We start from the raw sequence: 20,871 nt of genomic DNA on the forward strand, positions 1-20,871 counted from the left end.
GACATGAACCGTACAGTGACATGATAGAGAGTGGCCTGTGGTGACACAACACTAGAATCCTAGTTAGCCTGTCTATGAGTTCCTGCTGCATGTGTCCATTCAGGAAATGACAGGTTTGAAGACTGTCCATGGCAGACCTGTCCTCAGGTCAGGGTGTCTGCTGGTCTCCCAACTGTCTTAGGGTGGAGGCAGGGTGACACCCTGGACCAGTGGCCACTTTATTAGGGCGACATAGAGACACACAACCATTTGCACTCACATACACACCTGCAGAGAATTTGGAATGTGGTAGGAAGCTGGAGAACATGTAGAGAACCCAGCAGACACATGGAGAACCAGCAAACCCCACACAGACAGGTCCCAGGCCCGGTATTGAACCCACAAAGGTCTTGCTGTGAGTTTGATGTATGTTGTCGTATCAGGGCTGGTTGGTTTTGTGATGATGTTTATCGGCCAACACCAGTCTGCAGTCTGGAGACCAGTCAGTCACAGCTAGCAGTAGTTTCCAACAGTGAGCCCAGCCAGGCACTGCCAGCAACAGAGAGGAGGATGTAAGGAAGGAAACTTAAAACCCTGTGGGTTTGGATCCGTGGCCAGGTCATACCAAAGACTATGAAATGGCGTGAAGGTTCAGCAGTACTGGGAGAACTGGTTCATCTGCGCACCACCCAGACTCAGGTGCTCCTTGACACCTTGACACGTCCTTCTGTCTCACATGGCCAGCCTAGACCTAAAAGTTGCCTGGAACCATCTCAGACCACGACCTTCATTGGGGTGATCTTTTAACAGTGTGACCATGACGGCCTGCACATCCCCTCACTGTGTGGACAACAAACTGCACCTGCTTGACCTGCTTGGAAGTAGTCAACAGTTGCCTGATGTCATGTTTATTGTGTATCATGGACAAACTGACACCTGCTTCAGCTGTCATGTCTCTGGGGTTACTGTCACTGCACCTACACTTTCCACTCGGACGTCAGGTGGCTCAGATGCTGTAAGATCAAGGTGTCACACTAGGGTCTCCTCGGCTTGGCCCAAATGGGGGACACATGGTCTACATTCTCCCGCTAGACTCTGTACCCTCTCACTACCAAGGAAAACTGCAGGATAAGTACTACTACATTGACAAACATGGCAGCTATTTAAAATATATAATGAATGAAGTTATCGTTCCATCTTAATGTAAAGTTTTAGGAGAAATAGAAACCCCTCGCACACAGATTTATAGCTTCCTGGATTACATCCCTGCCAAACACGTGGAAGCTAAAACGAAGCATTATGTTGTTAGCGGCTGGCTAAAGCTAAACACTTGAAAACAAGTCATCTGTAGTGCAGCAGTTAATGAACAGAGACAAATGACCTTCTTCCTTCAGCAGCAGGGAACAGCTTCCTGCCTCAGTACTGTGGGGCAACTCCATTCACCTGCTTCCTGTTCTCACCACAGATCACATGTCATTGAAGAGTCCATTGAGACTCCTGTCCAAGTTAATCTGTCAGCCTGCCCATCACCACGGCACGCAGATAGGAGCTGGTTATGTTGAGACCGCAGCCAGCTGAGGAGAGGAGCGTCTGTGTTTCCCTGCGGACGCTTTGTTTGACACCTTCTCCCTGTAACTCCTGCCTCCTCCCTCAGTCCTCTCATTGCCCTAATTCTTCATTGAATGATTTAAATGCTCATTTCAAAGGTGAAGCAGTGATCAAGAAGAATCATAAACCAATGAACAAATGAGAAATACGCGTAAGCCCCGTGAATCGAATAAGAAGTCAGATAAAAAGAAGCATACATGTTCAAAAGAAGTAACTTTTTTTTTACCCCCACCCTCTCTCCCATGAAGAAATGTTATTTGTAAAAAAAAATGACCTTCTTCTTGCCAGAATCTGTCTGCACAGTACCTCATAGTCCTGGACTATGAGGTATTTTCACACTTCATTTGGCAGTTTTTATGCTGGATGACCTTCTTTCATGACACAAAGCACTGGAACAAACAGCTGTTTCTGTGTGTGTGTGTGTGTGTGTGTGTGTGTGTGTGTGTGTGTGTGTGCATCAGACACTGTTGTTGCTGAGTGCTTCAGTCACGTTCTGGCTGGTTGAAAAAGCAAGAAAACCTTTCATATTAAATTCAGTGGAAACCAGACAACAAAAAGAGTTCTGAGAGTTCTGGCCAAAGATCTGGACACTCACACAGTACAAGTGAGCGTCATGTGGTCCAACTCCACGGTTTTTCAGAGTAGAAGGTACATTTATGGATATCATTCTGCAAGACTTTGGAAACATCTTCATTGGTTTTGTGTGTCTTGCCAGCATACAGTGTAGAGTGTTTAGTAACAGAAGAATTTCTCATTTCACAGTTTTACATCATATTTTTTCTTTATTTTCCTCTAATTTACCTCTGATCAAGGATGTCGTTGTATCTGCGTGCATTTGCATATTTTATTTGACATACTTAGTTGTTCTAGTTTAATATCATTTTATTTGTAGCTTTGATAGAAATCATCCTTAAATGTTGTCCAAGGAGGATGGAAAGAGATAAAAAAAAAAGGAATTATTTTCATATTTATGTTTATTGAAAACTCCACAGTTGATAATCAGCACAATCTTTTGAAATGTGCTGTGAAAACTAGATTACTTTGGGATTACTTTGGGATTACTTTGGGATTACCTCAGCCCTCTGATGGGCAACAATGTGGACGGTGTGAAGCACCGGCACCTCACAGCAAGAAGATCAGTCAGTTGTGACCCAGGACCTCTCTGTGGAGGCACTTGGTGTTTCCCCAGGTCTGCACTCTAACACAGACATGAACATTACAGTTAGCTCTCCTGTGTAAATTGTCGCGCACAGCGGTGGACTTGAGTGCTGATGATCTGGTTTGCTTCTGTTATTTTTTTTTTTTTTGCTCATTATTTCTATTGATCATGTGTTGACTGAAGCCATCAGATGTTCTTCAGTGAGAGTGAAGAACATCTGATGGCTTGTCCAGGTGTAGCTCAGGTGTAGCTCAGGTGTAGCCCTGTGTTCAGGTGTAGCTCTGATTATCCAGAGTTGTGCAAATTCATTAACTCTGTCTGTCTGTCTGTCTGTCTGTCTTTCTCCACTGTCCTCTCCTAGAAAACTGCAGTCAATATGAAACCAGTTTCTCAGACATGTCAATGCCGACCGGTTAGCAACAACTCTGCATTGATGGAGATGTGAGGGAGGTGAGTGAACGTGGACCCCAACATCATTGTGTGATGCCACTTCAAATGAATGTGTCAAGGCAAAATAAAAAAAAAAAGAACTTTAATGTTCTAGACGTAATAGCTGGTTTCATTGTTCTGGGTAGTTAGTGAGTGATGTTGGAACACGTCACTGGAAATGCTGCTTGCCTGACTGAATGAGCGTAGTGGCCCTTCAATCCACAGTGACTCATTAAAAGTTGTAGTTATGCATCGTATGATTTTTATTTTTTTTCCATTGCTCAAAATGTTCACACTCTCTTGAAGTCTGGGTTCAATGCTGCTGTATCACAATAATATGGAAACTATTCGGACCTACAGTATATACGTGTGTTGAGTACAACACAAGCTGAACAAATATCAAGAATCGATTTGCATTTGTCTGCGTTGCTTCAAAGGCGAAAAAAAATCATGACCTCTGCCTGCATTCAAACTGGTTCATATTCTCTCACTCACACACTCGCTTCTCTTTGGATGCTCGTTTGATCCGGTGAACGTCCTTCAAAACTCACACAGACTTTTGAAAGGTTCGATAAAAATGACACAGAAGGAAAAAATATCAAAATCTGCTCTATAGCGCCCCCTTACAAACACTATGAATACCGTCATGGTCAAGGAAGGTCATTGAGAAGCAAGAAAAAAACCCAGATCTACAAGTCACACGCTGATACACCTGACATAAAACAATTATATACAGAATATATTTGAGTATAAGACAGACAAGACACTGATTTTTAAAAAACAATTGTATTTTCCAACTGGTACCTCCGCCCTCCTCAAGGTGGCGTCTCACTGGACGAGATTTGACCACAGTTACGTCTTATGCGCTTCACACCATTCAATGGAAACACCTGCAAATCGCACTCACACTTTGTCCAAATCTTTAGAAACATTGGGTGAAAAACTGTGATGGACCCGCAGCTGGCGTTGCCTTCTTCACCACCACACTGGCAGCATCCACAGACAGACACACACACACGCTGCTAGTTTGGCTGCTGGTTGATGCAACATATTTTACAGAGAGCAGAGGAGGACTTGAATGTGGGAGCACGCGGAAGCAGAAATGACTGCTGTTGTCGCGCAAGAGCGACGGCATGACATACGACACGCGGTCCTATTGAATCGCTGCAAATGATGGCCGCTAAGAAAGAGTCAAGTTATGCATCGGAGGCATGAATCACGAGTCTTCTTTCACAGCCGTTCGTTCGCTCGCTCGCTCGGTCCCCACCTCCTTCACACATCCCACCACTGAGTGCTTCCTTCGTCTGTCTACTGTAGGCTTCAAAAGGGGAGCAGGAACGCAGAGAGAGTGAGAAGCAGGTGAAGCCCACGCTCTTTCCCTCTCTCCTCAAACCGGCTGCAAAGCCGGAGTTGAATCATTACAGTCAGTGGGCGGAAAGAAAGGGGGGGGGAAAAATCCTTTCTGACGCACATTTGCAGGCGACTGCGGGAGGGGGGGCAAAGGGGGGGGGGTCGTGCTGATGAGTGCAATCTGAAGGAAGAAAATCATTTGTTGGTCGTCCATTTCCTGTCTCTTGCGCTTTAATGAATCATCTTTCCTCATCAAATCTATCACGGCTGTGTGGAGCACTGGTCACTGGTCACTGGTCACTGGCCATCACAGAGTGGACGCTGCGTTAGAGTTCAGACTTTATTTCCCAGCGGAGATTCTCCCTCAGCCGGGAGGCTCTCAGTGAGTCCCAGCTGAGAGACGGACGGCGTTCCTGTTCCTGGAGGTCTCACTCAGAGCTGCTGGGACCTGAACACCGAGTCCAAGTGGGTCGCTTTGCTTTCCACAATATCACCGTAGCATTGTGCAAAGAGCTGCTGCCTGCTGCTGCTGCTGCGTTCTCTCTGTTTTTCCATTGACGTTCATTTCATGATCGAAGGTGTAAAAAAATTGCAGGCAGCAACTTTTCCATCCAGGTCCTCAGCCAGTCGTCACTGCAGAAACCTCTTCAGCTGCTAGCATCAACAAGCAAAAGCTTCTACTACACTGTTATGTTGTACATGTTTCCACTCTAAACCCCTAGAGTCCATTACGATGATACACTTATTATTGATTTATTGATTGGGGTTTTAATAGTGAATCAATTATTTATAAATGTTGTACAACTTCTATTATCAATGGTTAAATAACCATTTACAAATGTTTGTAAATGGTTTGTTAATTACTGGTTCAATTTCTACCAATAGGTTACAGATGTCTTGTCACTTAAGTTATAAAATATCAAATGGCCGTTTACATATTCATCTTAGCGACTTGTTCATGATTAGTTAGTTAACCATCCGCTAATATCTGCTAATAGCTTATAAATCTGACACTCAGATTTATAAGATTGAACTCAGCATCACACGCATGCACGCCTCCATTCGCACAGTCCTGCATGTGTGTGCATAGGTGCAGCGGCGAGAACGGCGCTCAATGATGTGAAACGCAGGCAGTATAATGAGTATTTTCTATTTTAACTCCCCGCTCACTTGTGTCTAATGCCGTGGTTACTATGGTTACACATCCTTTTGCTTTTTTTGGTTGTGTGAGAGGCAAGGAGGTGCAGAGAGAAAGGCGAGTGACAGGGAGAGAACATTTATTTCCAGAAAACACACAAATGCAAATCACATGCGGCTGCGAAGCCGGCGAGTCCGCCGCAGGAAGACAGGACGTGCGTTCCTGTGTGACTGGAAGTAGTTTGAGTTCTTTTCTGAGGATATTATGGTTTTGCGTGGTGCAACAGGATTGTCATTGAGTTGGAACAACTAGTGTGGTGTTATCAGTGTGGTGTTGAAGACAGAAGGAGCTGCGGAAGATCCAGGCAGAGGATGCTTCTATATCAGGCTGGGGCTTCATCAGAGGTCAAAGGTTACATTGATTCTTCTCCACCTACACAGCGATGACTGAACAGTGACAGATCTTTTTATTTGCCATTACTTCTGTTCTGTTGACAAGTGCGGTATGCTTTCCAGCTGCTTCTCATATATCATACGAATTAATGGTCTGTAGCTCACGAAGAGAAAAGAAAAGAAAAAAAATACAGTAAGAATAATCAGTAAAAATGTTTGAGTTTAACCTAAAAGTGAACTATTTATTACCACAAGGTCAAACTCTACGGTGCATAATTCCATTCATGAGAGAGCCGTGGTTGGAGTTAGTGTACGAGGAGCCACCACATACAGACCACATGGCTGCAGGTGCTGCTCGAGTGTGGAGTCACTGCTGGAGAGTCGAGGGAAAACATCAGAGGTGAAGGAAACACCAGTGTAAATCACGGAACCTCCATTTGGCTCTTGCAGCATTGTACAGCTGCGAGCTGATATATAAAAAGCAAAAACAGACTGGAAATAGAAAGCATTCAGAAGACCCTCACCGATCCCGTGATGTGAAAGTCAAGCTGACTGTCTCCAGTCATAATCAATACAATGGAATCACAATTGTAGGGACACAATAGGGGACAGTGGACAGAGAAGGACAAACAACCATTTGAACTCACCCACAGACTGTGGCTGCGTTTCCATCGCAGTGCTCTGCAAAATAAAAGCCATATTTCTAAAGTTGTGGCAAAGTGCAATTTGAATGGTGTGAAGAGCAAAAAGCTGTAATCCTGGTCAAATGTCGTCCAGCGAGACGCCACCTTGAGGAGGATGGAGGTACAAAACATTCAGCCATAAATCTTCATTTCCATGTTGTTTGCTCTCCAGAATGGTTCTTATATTTTCCTCTTTGATGCCTTGTAAAAAAAATATTCCATCTCCTCCTCCGTCCAATCATAACGCACCATTTTCACTGGTCAGTCAACTGGTCACGTGACCCCGTGATGTCACGTCCGCTGACGTGTCAATGTGAAAAAAGTGCTTCCTCTATTATTATTATTCCTCTATGTGGATCCTTGTGAAAAACCACCTGATGAGAACATCAAAACCTCCAAGCCATATTTGAGAGGTTCTTTCCAAGCTGTTTCCATCACCGGCTTTTATGGCCATATTTCGGTTTTGCGCAGTGCTAGGGGTCTTGGAGACGCAGCCTAAGTCGAGACTTTTTCAGACTTTTTCCTCTCCTCTGATTTGTTTGGACGCAGGCAGGGGAGGCAGCAGTGGGAGCTCCCAGAGAGCACAGAGAGGCCCCCAGGCTGAATCAGAATCATCAACTGACTGTGAAGCAACAGAGTCCATCCAAACTATGAACTTCATGTTGGAACAAAACAAAACAAAACAAAAAAAAAGAAAAAGACGGCTTTTCCGGTTGGTTGTTGGAGGCAATGGGCTACTTTAAGCAAACAGCCGTGCATATTCATCCCTGCTGGCACTTCTTCTGTTTGTGGTGTGCGTGTTTACGTGCGTATGCTCAGCGAGTCTGCGACACAAGAAGAATTGGTTAGCTGGTGCTAAGGAGGAATCGGCGAGTGTCTTGTCTTTCTGTGCGCTGGTGCTCTCCTTCGTCAGAGGGTGACTCAAAGCCTTTTGTTCGCCTGCTTCCATTAAGACCCCAGAATAACTTGAATTCAACCCTATTTTCATTTCTCCTCCAGCCCACGCACAGCATCAACTCAGCCTGCTTGGCACATATACCTGAAAAATGCCGCAGGCTGTGGTGGTCCGTGACTAGTGGGGATGTCGAGCTGTCCTTTTGTCTCAATATGTTCTATTCAGCTGTTGTACACTTTGTCCATACTGCTGCAGATCGTCTGTCTGCTCCCAGCCTCCAGCTGCATCGTCATGTGTACCAACGTTTTTGTTTTTTGATGAAAGATGAAGATGAAATTAGAACCAGCCCTAAAATCTCATAAAAGTATTTTTTTGGAACCCCATTTTCCATTCTTAGCCTCTTTATCTTCTCTCATTTTCAATGAGCAGTATTTCTGTCTGTTTGCCCTCCTCCAGTAGCCCGACTTCTGAGCCCTGAACTTGGCTTTGTTAACTTGTGGAAAAGTTTGAGTTGCTATGGCTGCACCTCTAAGCCTTAGAGGTCTTGAGGAAAAAAAAAAGAAAACCTCACTGGTTGCAAAAACTTTCACAAAGTTAAATATTGACAGGAGAGTCTTTTTTGTTCTAAAAGTTGTGACTTCTTCAGACACCACACATCCAAATGACTTTTGTTCTGTGAGTATTGATGGTGAGAATAAATAACAACATACAAATAAATAACAATAAATGTTATTTATTGTTATTGTATTGTAATTAAAAAGAACATCACAGATTCAAAGCTAAAAACTACAGCTTCTTTCCCAGTGGGAATGCTTCAGTTGGGCAGCATCAGTCATTATGACAGTATTGTTCTCAGTGGGGGTTTGTTTTCACCGAGTTGCATTAAACCTTGGATCAGCTGGTGAATCACTACTTATTCTGAAGGTGGCCAACCAAATACCCCCCCTCACTCTGCAGGTTCACTCAACCCCCCAGGGCTACTGATGCTGGGTCACTGATGTTGTGGTCTATGCAGTGTTTGCAATTGAGAAAAACACCTCGAGTTGCACCTTTATTGCTGTGTAAAGTCTTTGATCTCTCGTTGCAATTGTCTTCATAACTTGTTTGTGTGCCTTTGTCTTTCAGAGCCTCCACCTCTCCTCTCAGGGACCGTCCTTGATCACAGATCAGCCTGCCATCTCTTACCCAGATCTCTCTCTCCTTTCACCCGTATTCCCCCTCGTCATGAAAGGCCTATCTAGTAGTCGGAGTCACCATCATGTGGTCTCCTATGAGCCATCCTATGATCCAGTGGGTCACCACGTTGACCGCAAGCCATATTTGATTAGTCAGAGCGACATGCCGCTTCCCATTCCAATGCCACATCCGGCTGAGCTGCCCTACTACAATGCTCAGCACACTGCGTACCCCTCGGACAGCAACAGCATCGTCCCATATGGAACCTTCCCAAGGAGGTGCCACTCCACCTCCTCGTCCCACCATCCTGAGGTAAAGGATGAGTGTATGGCCATGGTACCATATGTAGGAGGAGGAGGAGGAGGCGGAGGAGGCTACGGAGGTAAAACGCCCATCCGGGTATCGGCAAACTTTGCAGACCCGCTTGAGCGTCAGCCGTCATTCTCCAGAGATGGCTACCATACACTGCAGTACAAACGGGGAGTGTTGGCCCACAGTAGTGGGATGGGGGCCAATCACAACAACAATGACAGTCCGGGGAGAATTCGCCATCTGGTTCACTCTGTCCAAAAACTCTTCACCAAGTCACATTCCTTGGAGGGGCCACACAACACGCCGTCCTCTAAAGGGGCCAATAATGGGAGCGTTAATGGTGGTGGTGGTGGCGGAGGAGGTGGTGGTGGTGGTTCGCGGGCCAGCATAGAGAGTGAAACTCCACAAGTGGGAGTGCGTCACCGGAAGCGCAGCAAGAGTCGCGAGCGCTGTCGATCAGCGGAGCCCAAACATCGAATCCACCACCATCACCACCACCAGCTCCACGGCTCAGCATCTGCTCCCGGCTCTGGATACTGGAGCTCAGATGACAATCTAGAGCGGGAGCTGTGCCTCTACCACCCTCACCACCACCAACCTCTACCCTCACCTACACCCTCCATTTCTCCCTCGCCCATCGCCTTGACAATTGGCCGCTATGCCGGCAACAATCTTGACAAGTTCCCCCAGACTCCCCTGCCCAATCTGTCCTCCTCGCAATCCCAGCAGTACTTTATGATGGACCCTTACGCCACTCTCAGCGAGCACTCACACACCCACGCCCATCACGGCCACCATCCTGCGCTGAAAGCCTCCCGGAGCAACAACGATGTGAAGTATGCAGCATCGTCAGGATGTGTGCCAGTTAGCGGTAGCAGCAATAACATCGGCGACGGTGTCGTTGGAGGAGGTGGCCCCTTGCTGCCCCTGGGTCTTTTGGACGGACCCCTCGTGAAGAAAGGGGCGTGGTCGTCAAGCCTAACGGTGAGCAGGGCCCGAGAGGTCTACACCAACAACAGCAGCCACAAGCAGCTACGAGCCAGCGCAGGATCCGCTAACCTAAACCTAGATAGAGCGCTAGTCAAATCTAAGGCCAGTCAGCAGCAGGAGCCCTCTTGCCATTTCTTGCAGGTAAATAATTCCTCCCTTACACCCATTCAAGTAGTTCACCTCTTCCCCCTCTGTTCCCTACCCTTCCTTCACAACTTACTTTCTCACCAATGTTTCCTCTAAGTCAGTGGTCTCAGTGTTTTTCAGTAGTTTTCTAATGGACGAGCTCTTTACAAAGTGACAATGAACACAAGTGTCAAATATTAGGAGAGAAAATGATTACTTTTCTTCCTAAATATTTGCCATTTCCTTTCTTATCTGATCCATCTTTAGATAATCACGCACGAGTCAGTCGTCTGCCCCGTCGCCGCAGGGCAGCTGTGGCTACACATCTACTGTAGCACTTCAAGTACCTTCAGAAGTGCTAGATAAATCCAAGCCATTATAATGATAATTATTATGCATACTATTCTAAGTTTGTTCACGAAAGGCCCTCCTTAATAAATTCTTTTTCTTTTTCTCTTTTCTTGGAAATTGCATAGTTACTCACGCAGCACTTTGTAGATGTGGCCCTATGGATATTAAAATAGAAAAAAAATGAAATAAACCTCAAATGAATATTCAATTAACCAAATGAAACATGAGATAGTTTGTGAGATTATAAATGATGATGATGTATTAACTATAGTATAAGTTCCCAGTGTATTCAGGTTAGTCGTTCTGACCGGTGTAGTTGTCACTGTTGGTCTTTGTTACAAGTGGAGGCACAGGATTGATTACATTATGACATCAGTCAATAAAGTCCTGCAGATATGGAAATAATGAGACTCGTCAACCTTCCACTTCCTATCGTAGCCCAGCTGAGTAAGAAAAGCACAGAAAAAGCCATAATAATAGAAACAATAGAAGAGTGCAATGAAATGCAGTTTCATACTTCATACGAACTTCGCTTAACTTAACTTAACTTAGCTTAACTTAGTTTACCGTAGTATTATTACTTGACTCAACGTAACTTTGCGTTTTTATCTATTTCTTATCCTAATTCAAAACTCACCCGCACTAGGTGTGTGTGTGTGTGTGTGTGTGTGTGTGTGTGTGTGTGTGTGTGTGTGTGTCAATGTGTAGAATGTCTGAAAAAATATTCAGTTCAGCGAAACGCAGATCCCTCCATCCTCCTCAAGGTGGCGTCTGGCTGGACGAGATTTGACCAGAATTACAGTTTATGATCTTCACTCCAGTCAATGGAAACACCTGCATATCGCAGTTGTTTCTTTGTTGAAATATTCTAAATATGGCTTTTACTTTGTGCTAAACTGTGATGGAGGCGCAGCAGCTAGCCAGTGACGAGTATGAGTCCACAACCTTAGAGGGAACATTGCTGCCCAACCTGTCTATTACTTTAACCTCCCCCCTAGCCACCCCACCCCCACCCACTCCCCAGAGCACCACTGCCATACTCACCCCCCCCCCCCCCCCCGCTACCTCCACTCACCCGACTCACCCACACTTCCTATTCACCCAACCTCCGCCACCCACCAACTCACCTCCTTTACTTCCTCTTGGTTTTGCGAGCCTTCCTTTTCCTTCCTCTCTTCCTCCTCTTTTCCTACCTTTGAGTTAAAGAGAGAAGTAAGTGCAGAGCCTGTAGCAGCCTTACTCTCTGAACGCTAGGTAATGACATGAACTCATGGACAACATTCCCTCTTTTGTGTTAGACCTCATCTTTAATTTCCAAGCTCTCTTGTCCGCCGCCTTGCTGATGGTTTTGCTCTTTGTGTTTTGTGCCATGGCCTGCTGCTCTCTGAAACGCTGTGGTGGGGAAGCCCTTTGGCAAGAACACTGGCAACTAGATGATGAACTCACGCACGTTGGGGAGTCATCTAGGTGCAAATACAGCAACGCCACACACCAAACACTGCCTGGAAACTGACTAGACTCCAAGTGGTTTTACTATCCAGCTCAATGGGCAATAAGAACCTACATGAAAAGTTATTTGCTATATATTACTTGCTATATATTAGTGCTTATGTACTGTGAAATCAGTGAAACTGATCCACAACAAAGATGGACTCAAATAAAAAATAGATAAAGTAGTGCTAACTAACTGACTGACTAACTAACTAACTAACTGACTGACTACTGACTAACTAACCAACTGACAACCTAACTGACTGAATGACTAATTAACTAACTCACAAAAGAGCTAAAAGTGAACCGAACCCCCCAGACTGCTGAGTTATTAATCAGCTGAGCGTGAGAATGACTTGCCCCCTGGAGTCTTCAGAATGACCTCACATCACTGTGGACCCTGACTGGGACCAAACTGTGAGATTTTAACAAGTTTAGCAAGGATGAAAATAGATTAAAAAAAACAAAAAAAAAACATTATGTATTCTAGCAACTGATGCACAGGCCTTCCTCAGTGAATACTATTGGCCAGCTCTGTTAACCACCTGTGCACTGGTTTCCCTCTTTACTATTTTCATTCCCCCACAGCTCTCGTCTTTGTCTAGTATTCAGTCCGACTGTTAGTTCTTAGTTATGGAAAATCTTCTTGACAATAATCCAAACAAGCAGACGCCTGTTCCTGAACGTGCCGCTGTCCATGCATCCACACTGACGGACCAGGTCAACAGTCTGAACAATGTCTCCTCAGATGACAAAACAAGAGGAGAGTGTGAGCTGAATGTCTTCCCCACCACCTGCTGCTGCTCTTACTGCTCACCTGCCAGGGTGACTGCATGTGCATGGCATCACCGCGGGTATACCAGTGTGTTTAGTGCAAATGCAGGCTGTTATTGTACACCAGCTCCAGCAGCGATGAAGTGTCTGCCTGGTTTATGTTTCCTTCCAGACATGCTCCTGCCAAGAAGGATTCCTGGCAGGAAGCTCAAAATGCAATGTAAAAAGATTTTGCCCACTAACACCAACACCATGGTCCAGCGCTGGCGTGTAGGAAATGTCACGGTGCAGGTGCTGCACAAGCAACCGCGCTAAAACTCCCCATCAGCAACGTCGTGATCACACTATACTGTATATATTCCAGGGGTTTTAATGGATTTTTTTTTTCTTTCAAGACACTGTTATTGTCTGACACACATTTGTGAAGACGCTGGGACGAGGATCTTCTTCCTATAGCAAAAACTGGCAGGAAGCAGGAGAGGCTGGATAGTTGAATGGATTTTTTTTAAATGTTGCATTTTAATCAAGGAGCCAATTTGCATTTTGTGATTGGATGAAGCAGCCTTCCTGTGCTCACCACAATCACTTTGGATTGGTGGCAGAGACACGAGCCGCTCAGCCAACACACTGATCAAACCTCATCAAGCCCAGAGAACAGCTGAGCTGCACATTCCACTGGAATCATCACACACACACACACACACACACACACACACACACACACACACACACACACACTGATGGCAAAGCCGTATGGCTGGAGTTTGTCATTGGCTCCTTGGCTTCAGTAATGCCTTCGCCTCAGACGCCGGTGCTCCACACCTTCAGGGTCCACTCCCTTGATCAGTCATTTTATTGTATCTTGCGATACAGCGTAGCCTCGCTGTGCAGCCAGCAGGTGGAACCAACGACATCCTCCGCTGTCCATCTGCCCGTTCCCAACCATCTCCCCCCTGCGCGAAGGTTGCAACCATCCAAGTTTGTCTGGTTGCTTCCTCTGAACACACGTAAAGTTCCACACAGTCTTTTCAATGTCCCAATACTCATGACCACACACTGTGTGTGGGTGTGTGTGCGTGTGTGTGTGTGTGTGCTAGAAGAGCAACGACTTCCTTGCTACTAAACCCAATTCTGAAGTTTCACAACTTCACAAGTTGTTCCACAGAAGACACGTTGTCAAGATGAACTTATCATTCATCTGGAAATTTCCACTTTATTTGCGTCGACGAAATTTTGTCTTTTTTTACGAAATTTTTTTTTCACAAAATTGTGACTTTATTCACAAAGTTTGAACTTAAGTCTCAAAATGAAAACTGAAATAATGAATATAACTAAATCCTCTCGTGGTCCCAACCCTCTGTGACATCCGCTGACATGTTGGTACAAAGGTTCCACACTTGCAATGAGCAGACTCGCTCACTCAATATGGTAATTAGTGTATTGATGAAGTGTGCGATTATTAAAAAAAGTGACATTGTTAGAGTGATAGAGTAGCTCTCCTGTGGAAGTTATGCTTGCTTTGATTCTAAAGAGTGGAGAACAGGGGGAGGACATTGAGAGGTTTTCATGAACTTCATCCTAAAGCCGGCACAGAGAGGCTCCCGCGTGCTGCGATGGAGTCTTCTCACGCTGCTTTTTGCTTTTTCTTACTCAGACACGGCGGCGTATTTGATTTATTTTATGTTTTTCTTTAAAACTGTTTGATTTAAAAAAAAAAAACAAATCAATAAACTGGCTGGAAGCAGCCAGCACGCCAGAGCAGCTCCAGCAGCTCCAGCAGCTCTATTATAGCTCGGCGCTCGGCTTCCAGTCTCCGTCGTGTAAATTCTGATCTGTAGCACCTCAACATAGCAGCACCTGCTATTTCCTTTGCAATGCTGTTACTTTAAGGGTTCAAGGAAGCCAAGTGTTGCCAAGGAAACACCATATAGGCTGCGTTACATAAGCTATAAATAACCCCCAGTCATTACGTATGTAACATGTGCACACGGAGCGTCTCGGTCCAAACCAAAGGAGCGACGGCGGAAGTGTTGGGCCACAGCGATGCGTCAGATGCACGGACGGCTTGTGTCCTGATGATGTCTGAAGCAGAAGAGGCTCGCAGTGTTTCTAGCCGCTGCACTGGCTGTGCAGGCAGTGAGACGCTGCAGTGGAAGTGAGCTCTGCCTCTGCGTGGGTGAGAGGCAGAGCCGCTGCTGCTGCTGCTGCTGCTGCTGCAGCTGCTGCAGCTGGTCCTTTCCCGCAATCTCTTTTTATAGCCAAACTGCTCATTTGAGTCTGCCTGACGTCACACACACACACACACACACACACACACACACACACCGGTGGCTCTATCAGATTTATTCAGACTTTTTGACTCTGTGAGTCATATAGAACAATCTGCCACCATGTAGTTTGTTCTTTCACTGTCTTTCCTCTTCAATTCCAGTAGTTGCTGTCCAATGATCCAGTGATCCAGTGATCCAGTGATCCAATGATCCAATGATCCAATGATCCAGTGATTCAGTGATTCAGTGATCCAGTGATCCAATGATCTCTTGACACGTCTTATTCTAAAACTACTGAGAACAGTTGAGGATTCAAAATTATGAACTTCTCTCTTCAGTGTGTTTATGTATCCATGTGTGTATTGTCATGCGCCAGTATCTGATGTGTTAGCGTGTGTGTGTGTGTGTGTGTGTGTGTGTGTGTGTGTGTGTGTGTGTGTGAGTATCTCTGTATCTGGGGAATCTGAGGGAGTTTTGGGTTGTAGGCTGGGTTGGATTGGCTGGGACTGGGGAATTGATTAGTGATTGATGGTAGTTGTTCCCCTTGGCCCCTGGTCATCAGCTGGAGAAGCTTCTGGGGAGTCCCATTGTTACAAACACACTTTGATCGAATGGGATTTGTATGTTAATTGATTTATAAAATGAAGTGAACTGGCTCATCAGAGAAAATACTGACGCTCACCAAAAGTTGCGGTAAAATGTTTAATGCTAATTAAGAGGAAGAAGGACGACATCATAAGCACCAACCATGAGCCCTGGCAGTGACATCCACTGCCCAGTTCAGTGTCCTTGTGTGATTGCATGATACCGTGTGTGTGTGTGTCTGTCTGTCTATCTTTAAAATCTAAAATGACGAGTGGCTTTGAATCCGAGTGGCGGCCGCACTGGAGCACAGTCCCACTTTTGGCCACAAGTGGCCACTGTTTAGTGCCATGCAGTGCGGTTTCCTTTCAAACAAGCTCATTAGTAACTGCAACCAGCGTCATGGTTGCTAAATCACAATGTGGGCATTAAACAATCTTTTTTTTTTCTTCTTCTTCTCCACACAATATTTTGCATGTTTTGCTAGAAACCCCTGGACTTGCATTTCCATTCAGGCCAACATGCTGAATGTTCTGTCACTGTTACTTCCTGGACAGACGCAGCCCTCACTGTGCCTGCTCAGCTTCCTCATGGGTTTGCATGTGCAATAATGTTTGCATACGTTTTAGTAAATGAGTGAGCTGACTACCGGACAACTGATTCACGAGTTAGCCAGAGAGTAACTCAAGCAAGTGCACATATTGATTACGCCAACTGGTAAGAGTGCTGACTTTTCAAAGATTACAGATGTTTGTTTATTTTGCCCAGCCTGCATTTGTGTAGCGGAGAGTCGGCGCAAAAGTAATGTGGTGGATCAGTCAGAGTAACACTGACACATGGAAGTACGCCAGCATGTCCAGCACACAACGCTCGGTCATCAGCGTACAGTTTGACATGGTCAAATAAGTCAGTGCATTAAGAGACGTGCACTCAAGACCTGTGTGTGCTGCCTCCTGGCTGATGGACATTGAAGTGACCAACAGATATGTTTGTATCAATACATTGAATGTTTGGAGAAGCTTTTTTACAAAAATACACAACTCAATTATGGCAGCAAGGTCCTGTTTTAGCGTAAATAAAAACACAATCAGCTTGAAAAGTTAGAAGAGAGAGCGGAAAAATAAAATAGACCAAACGTATAAACAGAAGATGCCACAATGCAACAACACATCGACAGAATGAAATAAATGACAATGATAAAAAATAAAAAAAAGTTTGTCAATGATTTTGCACTTTGCAAACAAACCACACAAGCAACAAACAGCCAATCACAGTGAAAGAAGGTTCTGGTCCGAAGCTTTATCTCGCTAGTGTGCAGAAGCATTGCTTTTGCTCTGGCTCTCCTCTACTGTCTGTGGACGCCACTGCGCTGCATGCTAGCCGTCCTGTCTGAGCCTTCGTTGTTTGAGGAGACGGTGAGGAAGCAGTTTTGTCAGTCGGGTGCAACCTCTTGACCGCCGTCGCTCTCCACTCTCTACCGTCCTCTTCGCCCGCTCACCAGGTACCTCAAGACGAGTGGAGCGGCTTTTCTCCCCTGGGGAAGGAGGACGACATCCCGTGTCGGCGGATGAGAAGCGGCAGCTACGTCAAAGCCATGGCGGAGGACGACAGCGGCGACTCGGACGGGAGTCCCAAACCTTCTCCCAAGATGCAGGCCCGCCGGGCCAGCTACCTGAAGGCCACGCAGCCGTCGCTCACCGAGATGACCACTCTACAGTGAGTTTGCTCCGCTGTGGCCCCACCAGTCAAACAGTTTGCCCGCCGCTGCCTTAGATCATCAATGGAAATGGATGAAACGCAGCTAATTTATGACTGACTCACTATTAACGTCATTTCTTCAAGTTCGGCTGAAAGGCCGTAATTGAAATCTTAACGGGCCGCATTTTGGTCCCCGGGCCGTAGTTTGCCCACGCCTGCCTTAGAACCATGTGGTAGCAGTGTTCTGTTAACAGAACATAATTGCGTGTCCAGCTGGTTTACTCAACAGTCTCATCACGCTTCATGTGGAGCACAGTTCATGCTACTTGCATGTGTTTTCTATAATTACTGCTGTGTTTCCAGTCATGGTGGGTGGGGGGGGGCGGCGTTGCTATTTTTAACTGTGTTGTGTTGACTGGTCCAATGGGCAGCAGAAGGAGGCGGAGACTCGCCAGCACTAGCATACATGTGCAGCTGCTGGAGGATGGAGGGGCTCCACGTCAACAGACAAAGATGCTGTGTGACAGTGTGACGCTCTACTCCAGACAACATGACACAACTGGAGCGTCACAGAGCACTTTTTCATGGCCGCATACCCGACATGGATGATGACCGCTTATCAAACAGGAGGGGTTTGGTTTTGTGTCTCGTGAATCCAGAGTGGAACCGATCCACATCAGCACCTCTGTGGATTGGTTCATCTCACCGACCTACCTTTAAATACATTGGACTGTGGGGTTTTTGGCCCAGTGAGCTTCTACATTCATTTTGGACTAAACTCTGGAGTGCAAAGCATCTGATTGGCTCTGGCACTGTTGAACATGTGAAATGAATCCTGCAGATTTGAAACGTTTGCTTGGCTGTGGACTCAATATTTCAGTGTATCCTCACACTAAGAGGACTAAAGCCAGACTAATCTGCAATCAAACAGCCCATTTTGTGTTCCTGCTAGATTTAGACTCAAGAAGGATTACACTTTGGCAGCTGGCGAAGCAATGTGAATTTCCTGAGAGAGGAGTCGCTTGAATTTAGGCTGCGTGATTTTCTCCCCCCCCCCCCAGCTGAACTAAAAGGCAGTTGAACAGGCTGGTGGAGATCATCCAGATGATTGAAACAACAATTACAACAACATGCAAATGATGTAGACACACTCTAACAAAGTTGGGGGAATAGAACCTCCAGTGGTGCGCCAGTAGGTGTGTTTTTATGCCTTCTTCTTCTCCTCCTCCCTGCTGCTGCTGACTAACTCCTCCCCGCGGTCCCTTCGGCAGGATCTCCACAGAACATTCCCCCAAGCTGCAGATCCGGAGCCACAGTTACCTGCGAGCGGTGAGTGAGGTCTCCATCAATAGGAGCATGGACACTCTGGATCCCAAGTCTCTCCTCGACCCAAAGTCGCTGCTGTCTTCACCCCAATACCGCTCCCGGAACGAGAGCTACATGAGGGCCATGAGCACCATCAGCCAGGTGAGGCACCAGCAGAGCTGCTGTGGACCTCCAGTCCTCCATTTATTCATGGGAAACTGCTATGTAAAGATGTAGGGGTGCTGTTGGTTCTGGGACAGAGCGTCACATCAAAACCTTCTACGTTGATATCGAACCCTATAGAGCATTATAGACCCATAGAGAACACTATAGAACATTATAGAACCCTAGTATAGGACATTATAGAACCCTAGTATAGGACATTATAGAACCCTATAGAACATTATAGAACCCTAGTATAGGACATTATAGAACCCTAGTATAGGACATTATAGAACACTATAGAACATTATAGAACCCTAGTATAGAACAGTATAGAACCCTATAGAACCCTAGTATAGGACATTATAGAACCCTATAGAACCACATAGAACCCTAGTATAGAACATTATAGAACCCTAGTATAGGACATTATAGAACACTATAGAACATTATAGAACCCTAGTATAGAACAGTATAGAACCCTATAGAACCCTAGTATAGGACATTATAGAACCCTATAGAACCACATAGAACCCTAGTATAGAACATTATAGAACCCTAGTATAAGACATTATAGAACACTATAGAACATTATAGAATTCTAGAATAGAACATTATAGAACGCTAGTATAGGACATTATAGAACACTATAGAACCCCAGTATAGAACACTATAGCACACTATGTGTTCTATAATAAATGGAGCTGCTTGTATCATATAAAATGCAGGTATTTTGTTTCTTCTAGTTCCAGATTTAGAGTGAAATCTGTGGCACCACTGGACTTGAATGGCTGTGCATAAGACTGACACGATGCCGTCATTACACTTCATGAACGATGAAGTGTCATTCTGTGGATGATGTCACTTTAAAGGCCAAGACGACTTTGTTTGCAATAATTTACCCATCACAATTCTTCTTCTTTTTTAATCCCATTTGCCCTCGTTGTCAGTGTCACTGTCAGTTGACAGATGAAAGAAACCTTATTTCAGTGTTACGGCTTCAAAGTGGTCTCGTAGGTGCCAAGTAGTGGATGTGAGAGTTACTGCAGCTTCGTGAAGTCAGAACAAAAACATTTTGTTCTGGCCCTGTTCTGCCCCATGTGCTTCAGCAGCAAATTATCTCCACATTAGTGTTCATTCACTGAACAGCAGTCAATCCAAGTCCATTACAACAATCTATAACAATCTATAGTAATCTTCTGATACATTGATTCATTGATCCCCTTGTAGTTTTATCTTGTGTCTCTTCTGAGGAAACCACACCCCTTCCATTGATGAACATGAACTTGGCTGACTGGGCTCTCATCACTATTCTTTGCTTTTTAAAAGTTGCTTTTTCACACGCTCCACTTCAAATCTCTCTGTCTCCCCCTCCCACCCCCGGCACCCCCTGCTGCTGCTTTCCACCGTCAGCTGAGTGAGCTGGAGGTGAACGGTCAGATCGAGCAGGTGTGTGAGCAGGTGTACAGCGAGCTGCAGGCCCAGGCCATGGAGGCCGCCATGGACAGCCTGGAGACCATGGACACGCTGCCCATGCCAGGCTGCTTCAGGATGCGCAGCCACAGCTACGTGCGGGCCATCGACCAGGGCTGTGCGGGGGAGGAGGAAGGGGAAGGAGGGAGACCCCTGCTGCTGCTGCCGTCCTCCCCGCCGCGCACATCTGCCACCACCGTCAGAACCATCCAGAGCAGCACAGGTGGGCCGGACACGGACTGACACACCTGCTTCTGTGCTCTGTTTCTAGCTGTCTGAAGGTCCTTCCTCACCAGGAGCAGCCAACATGAGAGGCAAATAATTTGCTTTTTTTTAAAAAAAAAAAACCCTCTTGAAGTCCACGCAGCCTCCCGAACCAGCAGCGAACAAGCGGCTGTTATTCTTTGACTCGTGTGTCGAGTTTTGCGGAGGCGAAGAGGCAAACGCTGCACCTCTGACCAATCACAATGATGTTGGACGGTCAATGGCATCCGATTGGCCTTGTATTAATACCTCACCAGTCATTTG

The 20,871-nt window shown here is 45.8% G+C and overlaps 2 protein-coding genes across 4 annotated transcripts in view; one reads left to right on the forward strand and one right to left on the reverse strand.

Moving 5' to 3' along the window:
* LOC142881318 (NACHT, LRR and PYD domains-containing protein 12-like) overlaps positions 1-20,871 on the reverse strand; it is a 195,500-nt gene that overhangs the window by 36,019 nt on the left and 138,610 nt on the right. The gene's annotated exons all lie outside the window — the stretch shown is intronic.
* LOC142881311 (disks large-associated protein 1-like) overlaps positions 3,098-20,871 on the forward strand; it is a 36,901-nt gene continuing 19,127 nt past the window's right edge. Inside the window, exons 1-5 of one of the 3 annotated variants that reach the window (XM_076015507.1) lie at positions 3,098-3,196; positions 8,759-10,252; positions 17,207-17,421; positions 18,675-18,870; positions 20,284-20,566. In XM_076015507.1, coding sequence (XP_075871622.1) covers positions 8,858-10,252; positions 17,207-17,421; positions 18,675-18,870; positions 20,284-20,566 — 2,089 coding nt within the window. In that variant the 5' untranslated portion in view covers positions 3,098-3,196; positions 8,759-8,857. The remainder of the gene's footprint in view (positions 3,197-8,758; positions 10,253-17,206; positions 17,422-18,674; positions 18,871-20,283; positions 20,567-20,871) is intronic. The other 2 variants (XM_076015508.1, XM_076015509.1) reach the window with 2 other exon arrangements.

This window comes from Nelusetta ayraudi, unplaced genomic scaffold (assembly GCF_046127955.1).
Source record: "Nelusetta ayraudi isolate G7.1 ecotype Tasmania unplaced genomic scaffold, CSIRO-AGI_Nayr_v1 ptg000190l, whole genome shotgun sequence".
Taxonomy (NCBI): Eukaryota; Metazoa; Chordata; class Actinopteri; order Tetraodontiformes; family Monacanthidae; genus Nelusetta; species Nelusetta ayraudi.